This window comes from Wyeomyia smithii, chromosome 3, assembly GCF_029784165.1.
Source record: "Wyeomyia smithii strain HCP4-BCI-WySm-NY-G18 chromosome 3, ASM2978416v1, whole genome shotgun sequence".
NCBI lineage: Eukaryota > Metazoa > Arthropoda > Insecta > Diptera > Culicidae > Wyeomyia > Wyeomyia smithii.
In genome coordinates, this window is record NC_073696.1 from 56,096,154 (window position 1) to 56,109,120 (window position 12,967).

The window sequence follows — 12,967 nt, forward strand, 5'->3', positions numbered from 1 at the left end:
GTTCTTTTTAGACACTGTAAATACAAATTAATCCGTTTCAATTTTGATGAATTGTCTTACTTTTCTTAGGATACCGTCCATATAACGTTTGCGGTAAAAAATGGACAAAAATTGCAGATTTTTCATGGGTTTACCTTTAATCGCACTGACGAAACTACTCATGCATCATCAATCATAGTAACCCATGAGCTAGCAAAAACAAAATTGACAGCTCTATCAGTCAAACTCTAACTGTGAAGGCAAAAAAGTGAGGATACTCCGTTCAGATGTGTGCGCGTTCAAATAACGGTACCCGCCGCGTCAAGAACGGACATTGTGCGGCACTTTGTGGACGCCGGGTATGCCCGTTCCGGCATCTACAACATGTTGACACTATTGGACAACGATCAGAGCATGAGCATGAGCATGAGCATTGACGACCGTACATATCGTAGTTTCACCTCCGTGATTGACCTGAGCTAGTGAAGTTGCACAGAGAACCACATAGATGGTTTTTGAGATGTTATACCATCTTTAATGTACAACAATTCAGTAACTCTCACTTTAAAAAGATCAATAACGGCGCCGGCCACGTCCTTACAGTCGTTGGGGAAAAATAGGAAGAGGATTGTTAGTTCCACAAACGTTGTTATGAGACCGAGTTCATCTCTGCATCTCTACGGATGTCACAGGAAGGGTATTTGGATTAGTATAATGGGGTAGGAAAGATCAGGATTCGCCGTGGTAGGCAATATGATCAGATATTTTCAAATCCCGCGCGCGAAGAATAATCCTTTAAACCAAATAATAAATCGTCAAATACAAAAGCTAAGCGCGAATCAACGAGCTGATTCGCAGGCACCAATTTTATGTTCTGTGAGAGTAAGCTACGCGATATTCGTATCTCCAGATCACCAGTCACAGCAAACCTATCTTTCTTTTTATTTTTTTTGTTATTTTAGAATCAATAAAGTTGATATATTTAATAAAAAAAATCTGCACATACACACACATACACACATACACATACACACACACATACAGAAAATGCTGTGAAAATGAGTCGAGTGATATATGCCATTCAGCCCTTTGGAGCACTTTGATACTTTCGGTTTTGCAAGTGATTGCTATACCTTTCTAGGAGAAAGGCAAAACATGATTTTGAGAAAAACAGTGCCAACAGTTTAATACTCACTATATTTGCATCTTCGCACACAAAACACATCCTTAACCCTCTAGTGCCCAGTGACGCCTTTAGACGGTCTTCAGTTGAACCTCTAAAAAGCTTTAATAAGAACTTAAAAAATGTTTATAAAACTTCATAGTGATTTTTTCGTAGTCCGTCTAATAATTAATTTGGGCACTAGACGGTTAAATATACCTCAATCAATAGCAAAAATAGCCGAATACTTCACCTTATTCTAAACATCCGACAAAATTACGTAATTTCATTATTTTTCAATTTTTCATTCAACTGGGAACTGGAAGTCCGCGCTTTGCACGTACACTAATTTGTTCTTTTTTTTTCATAAGGAATCATCTCACCCAATTCAATGAAAAACGGTAAACAAGGTTGTCATTTCTCCTCAGAGAATCACCTGGAGAATATCTTCCACTGCGAAAACAACTGCTTTCACACTGGTGCGCAGTGAACAACGAGACAAAATGCTTAAAATCTGTCCATGTGGAGCATGGATGGCCCCTAATATACACTACACACAGACACACACCACAGGCTCAGCATGATTTGATATTGGCCGCACGTCATGCGTTGTACTGTTTGAAGGTCGATTTTGAAAAGTGACCAGAATGACAAGGTAAACTCAATGCTCACTTAATGTTTTGGATGTATCTTAAAGCATTTTTTCTCAGCTTTCCAATGGTGATTGAAAATTCAAAATCGGTGGTTGCGAACTTACTCAAAAACACGTTTTTCTAATGAAATACAAGATGGCGGCGAGATCCAATATGGCGGCCAATTTTCTTTTACTTCAAATGAAAGCTCTATCATTCCTCTTAAAAACGATGTGTTGGTTGCAGGGGGTTTAATGACAAATTCAAGAGAAATAAATCAATAAAAGGCTAAAAATTGCTCAAAAATCAATTTTGTAAAAACCGTTTGACCGATTTTCGCCCGAGGGGTCCATCAATATAAACTAACCAAAGTGGTTTTCTCATGTTTCCGCTACTTCCAATCATTTAGATATAAAAATATCCTTTTTGCAAGACCTCATGTCACTAGTGGGACGGTTTCAGCGAGAATTGCTCCAGTAACACACAGTAACACATCTTTTGAAAATAAGATGAACTTCTGTTCTCTGTGCTTTTACTGTGTGTCTCTTAAGCATATATCAAATGAGGGAGGCATCTAGGTAGGAAAGTAGATTTCGTTGTCTGATTTGTATTTCGAAACTGATGAAAAATTCAGCCGCCCGTCACGCATGTTTGCTCTTCGATTGCTATCAAATTTATCACCGCGTTGCACACACTTAGATTTTAATGCCGAGAACTCAACAAGTAATAAATATCTTACAATTTTTCAGCAGAGTTTTCAAGAACATCGACAAATGAAAAGTCAATGCTTGCTGGTTTACGGTAGATCGACATCTGCAAAAAATTCGCCGACTTCCATCAGCTGTAGGGAAGTTTGCTGAGATAAATTAAGCGAGTACTTCTGTTTCACTTAGTTGGCGTGTTAAGGTGAACCGGGATTGTGGACTTTTCCTATACAATTTTGAGGTTAGAGTTCATTTTACTTTTGTATTTTGATCGTAAAAAATTCGGCTTCCACTAAATAAACAGCACTCAAATTGCTACTTCAGGCAACAGTTGTGAAAACAATTGATCAAAGTTTCATGTAGGGTAACCGCTCCTATATTCATCTCAGTACCTATATTCATCTCATCACGCCTTTTGGATCAATTTATCGTCAAATTTTACCATATTTTCAACGTACAACTTTCAACCACTTGACAAAATCGAGAAGCAAATAGATTTATTTTCAAACTTTTTGTAGAAATTCGACGATAAATTGGACAAATGAGAGAAATAAGATGAATATAGGTGCAGCTGGCTGTTGAGATGAAAAATGGAGCAGTTCCCCTACGTAGTTCTCATAAATCAAGAAAAAATTAGATTGCAAAATTCGAGTTTAGTGACCACGTCCCGTTTCACCTTAACAGTGAGTGTATTTTTTTTCTGCGAGCGGTAGAAACACAACACAAAACAGAATGACAAAGTTAAATGCGAAACATTGCTATAAGTTCAGTGCAAAACATTGTTATACGCAGTGCTCATGCTCGACAGGAAGTGAGCGGTGAATAACCACACTATAATCACTTTACCGGTAAAAATACACTAAAGTCGCTTATTACGCTGGTTTAATGCGTTTTTAGGTCTGTTTAGAAACGATAATTTTATAATTGTTAGCAACACTGGTATGCAATCTAAATATTATACTCTCCTAAAGTATGCCTATCAAACTGCAATAGAAACTCACGTAGTGGGCGATCGAGGATGTTCGTGTGTTCTATTCACCAGCATTCAGCATTGTCCAGTTTGATCGGTCAGTATCAGTCTGAAACATGCTAAAATTGTAAACCAGCTTAGTCGAAGAAAGTTCCGTGAATAAAGCTCAGTTTAATCCAATCGAGAACAAGATTATTATTGGAATATTGGAATTTACGTGCTTTGTTCTGAAATTACTAACATCAAATGTTCACTGATTTTCGCATTTTCCCGGATATCCATTGATTTTCGCTATTATTTTTTTTTATTCAAAGGGGAAATAGACTCTTCTAGCAAAGCAAAGAGAAGCCTTAGTGCTACATTTCGAAACTTGACCTTCTGCTTTTTATACACAGGATTCGCGGCTATCTATTCAGTGTATAGGAAAATTGCGGAGCTGGCGCTACGATCCTACTGAGAGCGCTATTTGGGGCTGTTGGGCCATGATTCTAACGTTAAATTTTTTTTACTATTCCCAAGGGAGTTAATGAATATTATGCCTTGCCTTGCAACTCGTAGCGTCTTCCGTTGCCAGAGTGAAACTGTCATTGGGATACAAAATGGTTACAAAATGTATGTAGAGTAATAAAACATTTGCTATTTTGAGTCAAAAACTTTTTCATTTCAACTCTCTCTAAACGATTTGATAACAGCATCTGATAAAAATTGATCCAAATCTTCACGCATAGATTTTAACTCGATTCCAAATCTTTGCGTTATATTAGATAAATAATGACCGTGTAAACCAGAATTTTCAACATTAATCATTTCTTATGTTGGTCCATCCCCAGTTTTCTATTTGACGTCGGCAGGGTGTCTAATCAACTTCGATAATGAAATATAATAATTTTTTTTTGATTTTTCCAGGTTTTTCTAGAAAACTAATTTTTTTTACAGTATTTTCATTCTTACCTAAAATAATAGATACATCTGTTTAGGTAGTTTTAAAAAGCATGAACAAAATTAAAATTTGAGATTTTTAGTGTGAGAAACACAAAAAATGCTAATGAACAAATCTGGTTTATTAAAGATTTTTCATTATTTTTATTGACGAAAATCGTGATTTATTTTTTAATTTGAACTTCAACCTAAAGCTTTGCCTTGTTTTTTCGTTGCAAAAACTATGTTTTCTTATTACACCATTTTACACCTCTTTAAGCAACTTGTAATACAGAGTTCATAACTCTTTGGTAACAACATTTAATCAAAAGTGATATGATTGTTCTTGAATAGATGTTTTTAGTCGGTTTTGTCTGTGTTCAAAAAAGAAGTTATTTTATCTAATTTGGTTTCAAATCTCTACGCTATACGCTATCACTTTATGTAGTTCTTTCTCGATGTAATTATCTCTGATGGTGTAAACGCTCATTTCCTTTTTCTATTTGTAAGCGTTTTCCATCACTCTGTATCCATCAGTCAGTTTTTCGATTAATATTTTTTATCTCGATTGAATCAATTTTAAGCTCCTTTTTTGCCTTGAATGTATTATTCTGCTCGCGCTAAAAGATTTAAAAAACACTCTCTGCTGCATTTTCGGGCAATCAAATCGGTTATTCTAGGCATATGATTACCGTATCAATAGCTAGATACTGCTAGTATATTTATTGGCGTTGAAATACATATAGGCAAAACAAAATTTAGCCAGGTTTTTCAAAAAAAATCTCTGAGAGGGTTTTCCAGGTGTTAGACTCCCTGCGTCGCGTCGGTTTTGTTAAAGTTCTCCATCACTCTGTTTACTGCTTTCGATTTTTTTGAGCAATCGAATTGCTTATTGTATTCATAAGATGATCGAATCAATAGCTAGAAGCTATACTTATACATGCTATACTTATTACATTATACTTATTAGCGCCAGAAGGGCATACAAAATTTGGCGGTAGTGAAATAAAAAAAATGTTCAATATTCGAATGCACAAAAAGCATAACTAAATCCTTAGCGCAAGATTTTTTTTGAACAGCAAAAATTCCCTGATTAATCTAAAAATTTCTTTCTTTTTTCTTGTTTTTTTTTACAAAATTTCAAACTTCCTAACAATTTCAGGTTTTTCTGGGATTTTTTTAGGATGTCTAGCCCTGGGCCATTTAGCACGATTTCACGACTGGTGTGACTACCTCATTTGGCCTTCCTGAGCGGGATGCATTGATTGTAATGGTATTGTCACAACTAAATTGAGCGAACCAATACATTACGGTTAGGCAATTGTTTCCTAACACTTATCAAACAATTACTTTGCGTGAACAGTATTTTTTCCGATCCAGAAACAATGCTTAGTGAAAACACGAAACACGAGGTTTAACTTATGTATATAGCATTGCGAATGCTTTCTTTATTTACATGTTTTTCAATTGATTATAGTTTACTACTGTGAAAGATAATCACATTTGATATCGCGAATACACATATTCCGAGCTGTTTCGTTTGCAAAAATGTTTAGCATGTTTTTAAAACATCAACTTTTTTCAAGTCTGCAATGATAATTATTCCTACAAACAATGCTGAACGGTTTCGTAGTCAACATATAAACTTCTACTCCCGTTTTACCTTGAACTGCAAAGAACTTACCCGCTCATACTGGTAGAAGGGTCGACTGGGTCCGGCACGGCCGTACAGGTATGGGTAGTATGCTCCGTACATAACTTCCGGGCAGGACACTGCCATTGTCGCGAACCGAACGACCCGAGCAACCGAGCTGAGCAAGCTTCGGTCGGTCGCAGGTTTTCAGCTTGCACCGCGGCTCCGCTTTGCGTTGGGCAAGCCAAAAGGGTTTCACTATTAGTGCAGTACTCGCTACTGGCACACTAATTAGCAATGGTGTTTTTCCTCTTTCGTTACCGGCAATCTCACAATTCGCGCACTTTTCAACAGCTGTCACCGCCAAGGGGTCTTCAAATCACTCAAAACCATTAACCGTCGACGGGCGTCGTTGGCTTGGCAGTTTTATTTATTCACACTTCTCAACACACTTTACTGCAAGCTTCCGTAGCCGATGGTGGAGCGCGGGATAGCCGTGTAAAAAAATATGAGTTTGAAAAACGAGTTCTGGTTTAAAATTTCAAATCGTTTCTTTTGCGTTTCTCCGTCCAGCTGCGGTTCGCAGCTCTGGGGGCATGATGGGCAAGCTTGGCGGTTTTTAATTTCTTCTCGTTTTCCTTGGCAGCGTTTTCCAGACAGAGGTGCGCTGCCGAGACTGGCGAAGCAAATCACGCGTGTTCTCACAACTCTATATTAGTTTGGTTGATTAATGAAGCACTGTTAAGCTTTTTGTTGCTGGTAATGCGAAAAGATTAATTTTAACACTTTTTGCTGTCACTGGTCACGGTTTTCTGCCGAACACTAACTATTACGATAGGTATTCTGAGTCAGTCGGTCCAAATCAAGGCAAGCTACAACGAAATAAAGCCATTCAGTAAAGCCGCTTACGACGCTATTGACGGTGTCGTAGTGTATCCACTTTGTGGCGAATAATCACCATTACTGTGTCCATTATAATTAGTCCGACAGAATCATGAGGACGACGCTACACAACACCCGGCACGGCCGGGACTGCAGGTTGCACGTTGAAAGTGGGTAAAATATAGAACAATTAAACTCGCATAAAATTGTATATGCTAATTAGAACCCGCAATCATGTTGTCTTGTTTCATGATTGTTTTTTTTTTCTTCACCGGCGATTTCTTGCTGCACTTTGCCTTGGCCGTCGTGGTTTGACTCTCAGCAAGATAAATTGTTCCGTTTTTATTTGTTGGTTAGTTAGAAAATCATTTGTGAGGCGAACAAGACTGAGTAAAAAAGCATCTCCTATGCCACGAGAAGAAAAACCTTTTCCAGACAACAAAACCAACAGCGGGACAGCGGGATATTACACCGATTACACGTTATTGCGGGGAAGAAAGGCCACTCGCTGACGTGCGGAATCGAAGTCGAAGAACGCGCAATGTCTTTAACGGAAATCGGACCGCGACTGGAGGTGAATACTAATTAGTACAGGAGGAATCACAACCTGCTGCTGGTTGTGGAATGGTTTAGTGTGAACTGCTGTCGCGGAATCACGCTACCTCAAAAGTGCTTAGTGCGTACGTGTTTCGGAAACTCACTGGGCATTATTGTGAGTGATCTTAGTTGTGTCTTGCTACTGCCAAAAGTTGGATAAATTGAGTAACTGGCGAAAGTTAGGGGAAAATGTTTCTATGCCTAATAGCTGCTCATTGACAAAAATGAAAATTGTATGATGGACCTTATAGAGTGTTTTGCAGATTCCAAAATGTTTAAAGGTTTGCCGTTGCCGTATTTGGCCAGAAATCATTTGTACTTCTATTATGCAGTTTCAAACGCGTCAGTATATTGAAGTAACTGAAAAGGTATAAATTTTCGCAAAAAAACGTGAACCGAGTGCTGTTGCTGCATTTTCCATTAAGTCAACCGCGAAATAAATTTAAACTTTTTTCTTTAAAAAGAAACAGTGAGTGTTTCTTTTTCCTGAGCTGTTATAGAAAAGAAAGTTCACAAATGATAGATTTTGTTTGCAAATTTGCCTTTTTGTTGTTTTACGCGTCAAAGATATTCCGAAGTCTGTTGAATCTTGCCTTCAAGTTTTAAGTTAAAATATTTCAAATTGAATACTTTTGAAACTTATAGAGCACAGAAAAGAGGGTTAAACTATTAGAATAGCAAATTCAGCAATAGTAAAACGGACCTAGAAACCAACTCGTTCGAAGCATCATCGGCAGTATTCCTTCGGTATTTGTTGACAAAAATAATTTTACTATTTCAAATATGCCGCCTAAAGATCAGCGGGTCAGCATTCTGACATTTCTGTTGGCCACCGGTAGATTCCCGTTCGGCGTCCGTGCATTCCGAAATCCAATTATCTTAATTGAGTTATGGCCTGCCGTCCGTCCGTCGGACGTGTAATATTTCTTCGACGAAGTGTTTCTGCACTGTTGACGATCTTCGAAAAGTCGTAGAATGCTGGGTTGGGTTTTCGAAAAGCGGTCCACAAGGGGCAATTGAAATTCGCAGCATTTCTAGCACATTGCTCACGGTCCACACAAACACACGCGCATTTGACCGGGTCAAGTAAAGATTCGCTCTGCTCGATGGCGAAAGGAAAACTAACGCACGCTTTTCTAGGAGGCAAGTTAGGTGTCTTTTAAATTACATCTGTGTTATGCAAGCAACCGCTTCCACTGATTGTTCGATGGCAGTCATCAACAGTAGCGTTAGGTGCAAACACACTTCAAATCGACTCGGTTCTAAATTTAATTATCGAGTGTTCAACCGCTTGTAGCAATCTATGTAATATCACACTGTATCGATCAATCGGAAATCCCTGTCGATACGACGGAAGGTTGTTGAATCTGTCGAGATCACTTGTAACTTTTCTGTACAGGGCCTTATTTATAAGCAGGGTGTTGTCAACGTTGTCGCTATGATTCTGTTTGGGTTAAACGTATATGGAGTAAATGTGGAAACCACTCTGCAAACAACTGACCATAAATCACTGATTTTATGTTAGAGCACGCTGAAGTCACTACGCGAATATAAACTGGAAAATTTTCATGGCATGTACTTTAGCACCTGGCTCAATGTCAAATGCACCATCAATCACTCACGTTGGCATGGTTTTACGGTGAAACTTTTTCCAGTCTTAACACTACAATCTTCTAGTCCGCAGTAAAGCGTTAACACTTTGGGGGGATTCCGTCACAAGCGCAATGAAACCGTTTTCCTTTCAAGCAAGCCGGTTGCGCTACAAACGCATCATCCCAAAAATGCTCCTTCGAGTGCCAGTTCCGACATGAAAGGAATTTTTGGTCAACTGTCAAAAAAAAATTGCATCCGAGATTCGGTAGCACGGATATAGACGACGACGACGACGACGACACCGATAATAACAATACAGATTTAGCCACTTGATCGATGCGTAGCAACGCTATGCTAGCCGAACGCGCGCGTGTAGCTGAACCGAAAAATCAACTGAAACAGAAGAATTTCGAGCTGTCTGCTTTAGGTTGGAGATTCTCGCTAAACCAGTTCGTGCAGCTATTCAGCGACACACAGCCAACTAGCCAGCCAACCAAAGAGCGCGGAAGGGGATTTTCCTGTTAGATGTGTGCGTGTGTTAGTGTAAAACTGAATCCGAAACCGGTTCGAAAAACAAAAACGTACATAGAAAGGCGTGGTCCATCGACGCGAGTATCATGCTCCGCCCATCGAGTTATATTGCTGATATACAGATACTGTTTGTTTGATTTGTGTTGGAAAATGAAGTTATATCTTTTTTTCATTCGAGCTGCTGGTTGTTGTACCAACACCCTTGCAGATACTGTGAAGGCAGCGAAAATGAAGAAGAATCAAAACTGAATGAAAAGTGCATTTGCGATACTCTATGAGAGACTTGCTTCCTAGGGTGGTGTAATTTATTCTGTTGGGCTTATTCTGCGTGACTAGAACAGTAATTCATTAACTAGGTTATGGGCCCATTCAAGATAGATGAACAAAACAATAGAAAAACAGATCCTAGTCTGCTTCAGAATCGAACAAAAGCAGAAGTAAAACAGCTCATCAGCAAAATAGGAGTGATGATTTCGATGACCATTATTATCTAACCACCCTATCGAATTTTCCTGTTCATGACGCTCATGCGCCATCAAGTAGGTTTTCCACTGTGCTGGGCACTCTGGTAGTAGTGAAATCACAGTAATAAATGCTCCTTCCTCGCACTGAACTCAGACCGTCGAGTCATTGATTGAGTCGTCGTCGTCGTGAGCAAAAATCGAGTTTATCGGTAAACATGCCGCTGCCAGCATAAGCTTGTATGCTTGTATGTCTGCAGGTCTAGGTTTGGGTGGATAAGTAAGTTGCAGTTATCGCATTATTCAGTGAGCAGTACAGCCTTTATAACTTTTTGTGTTCGTTTGATTGCTGCATTGAGCTGCCCCGCTCCTATCTATGGTGCAAGCGAACATGCGGTATTTGGCAATGGCTGTTTCCCGCTAATACTGCAAGTGGGAGTTATTGGGTGAGCCGAAGGGATGGAAGAAAATCGCAATGGAAGATTATTTTCGGTTTATATACTTTCGCTGATTGCTCGCTCTTCGACTATTTTCAAACTCTATTTAAACGTTTTGTACGAGGTTCGAATTTTTGTATTTGTTTCTCCCCGCGCTCTGTGTGTAGCTTTTGCCCTTTGATTATAGATTTTTTCTTCACAGCAAGGCGCTAGTACGCGATGTGTGTTGATTTTTCTGGTATGTGAAAAGCATCCGTCTGGGATGAAAAAAAAAAAAAAATGGATGATGATCAGTGGAATTTTAGGACAGACAATAAAAAAGATATGCCGAAAAATCGATGCTACGAAAATCAATGTTTTCATATTGACCTAGTTTTTAATGAGTCTTGATTAGGTGTAAACAGTCTGAACGTCAAAATTTATAGGACTTTGATTAAAAGTGTTCGAAAACAATTTATATAATATACAGAAAATACAATTGAATGATTGAAACTAATAATAACTTATACAAGATTAAGGCTCAACGAAAATTACATTTTTTGGAATGCTCATTTCATGATATTTTTCAATGAAATCCTAATTGAATACAATATACGATATACGATATAAAATATACAATATACAATATGATATTTTTCGCCGAATTCGAATAAAAACAAACTTTATAGTGAAGTTTGTAACATTTCTGCTAATGCTTCATATCATGGCAGATGCATTAAATTGTACGAATGAACCAAACTACATCGGAAATTTTCATAACTAGTTTTCCTTGTGTCTAGCTGACAAGGACGACCACTGCACTGAAAAAACTGCGCACGCTCCATCCAAGTGTTTCATCAATTGGATATGAAAATGACTCCGCATTGTTCTTTGAAGAATTTTTTTCATCGAATTCAATCATCAATTTACATCCATGAGCCGCACTTCATTACGTATGATTCCAACATCCCTTTCAAGTGAATTGCACTTGAATCTGCCCCACTGTTTCATCACAGTGATTATCATGTGCGAAACACTTTCGGTTGATTTGTTTTGTTTTTATGTGTCAAATGAAGTGCCGTTTGTGCTAAAAAGTAGAAAAATGGCGACAAATGAAAAGTCAGCGAGTGTTATACGGCTTAGAAGCTCGACGATTTTCCGGACTAAATTTGTAAATGTTTGCAAGGTAAGTTATTTATGTCACGTGAAAGAATCCAATTCTAATCTCATTTCGTTCTTCTAGCACAAGATCACAGAGTTTCTTATGGAAGCATCTTTACGCTAGAGGCAAGTATTTGTTTACTTAAACATTGATTAATACAATTAAATTAATTAAATTTTTTGTTTGCTTTACAGTCTTCTTCAACAGAGAAGTAAAGTTTATATTTGATGATGAATTATTATAGATAAAATTAAATTTTAAGTTTTATAAATAAAACAAAGGTTGCATTATATGCAATAATTTCCATGTAAAACTGTTTTCATTTTGAAATCGAATAAAAATCATTCGAAGCTCGGTAAACATTCATTTGAGATTCAAAATCCAAACACTTTATGTCTATATGTCATAACACGAGAATTAAGAGTGTTTTCCTTTTGGAAATGAGGTGTTGCACGATAAATAATTCTAAAGTGTTTCGCATATAAATTCTATATGTTTTGACCAGTAGGGCGAAATCAAGTGCAAAACACTTTATAATGTCGTGTCGATTTCTTTGAGTGTGGGTTTAGCCAGAAAATGAAGTTTTTGACAATTTTGGCATGTTATGACTAAAAATTTTTATTGTTACTGATCGCAGAACAAAAGGAAAATCATAATGACAGAAAAACTCATAATGGCAGCGTCAATAACTATTGTTCGAGTTGTTTTCAAATGGTATCGAAGAAATATGCTGTTCGAGATTGGATCAAACCAGTTGAAAGATTGTTTATGTGTTCGTTTTATTTTGTTTTTTTGTCGGATTAATATATCAAAAAACGGAAAACCACAAGAAAAGCAAAATAAAATCTTGCAAACCCTAGTTTTAACTGTTCCCACCTTTCATTGCAAAGACAACGTTATTAGATAACGTTGATATTAGAATATGTGCGGTACACAACAAATTCAAGCTGAAGTAGCGTCGTTGCTATGGTAATCGCTAAAAAAACACAAATGTATTTATGACGAAGTTTGCAAAAATGATATTTACTAAACTTCTGCTGGGGTCGAAGTATTTTCAAAAATCATCTATGAAAATGACAAAATGCAATAGCTCTGATGAATCTTCACTGTGTGGGGAGAGCTTTTGAAATAATTTTTTTCGGTCCGATAGACGAGAGTTTTCAAGTAAAATATTTTCGAGAGTTTCCTAAGTGACTTGTGGGTTTCAATTGGTTATAGTGATTCACTGATGTCTGTGGTCCAAATAGTTCGAACAGTTTTCTAGAGGGCACTATCGGTTAAAATAAAAAATGGTTGTTGATTTGCAATCTATCGATTAGTTTTTGCA

At 37.6% G+C, this 12,967-nt stretch overlaps 1 protein-coding gene across 2 annotated transcripts in view; it reads right to left on the minus strand.

Moving 5' to 3' along the window:
- The window catches only part of LOC129731375 (protein vestigial), an 80,891-nt gene extending 71,372 nt beyond the window's left edge, over positions 1 to 9,519 (minus strand). Inside the window, exons 1-2 of one of the 2 annotated variants that reach the window (XM_055691308.1) lie at positions 9,100 to 9,519; positions 6,050 to 6,870 (exon numbers count right to left, since the gene is read on the minus strand). In XM_055691308.1, coding sequence (XP_055547283.1) covers positions 6,050 to 6,145 — 96 coding nt within the window. In that variant the 5' untranslated portion in view covers positions 6,146 to 6,870; positions 9,100 to 9,519. Of the gene's footprint in view, positions 1 to 6,049; positions 6,871 to 8,978 lie in introns of both variants that reach the window. The other variant, XM_055691306.1, reaches the window with a different exon arrangement.
- Positions 9,520 to 12,967: the final 3,448 nt, after the last annotated feature.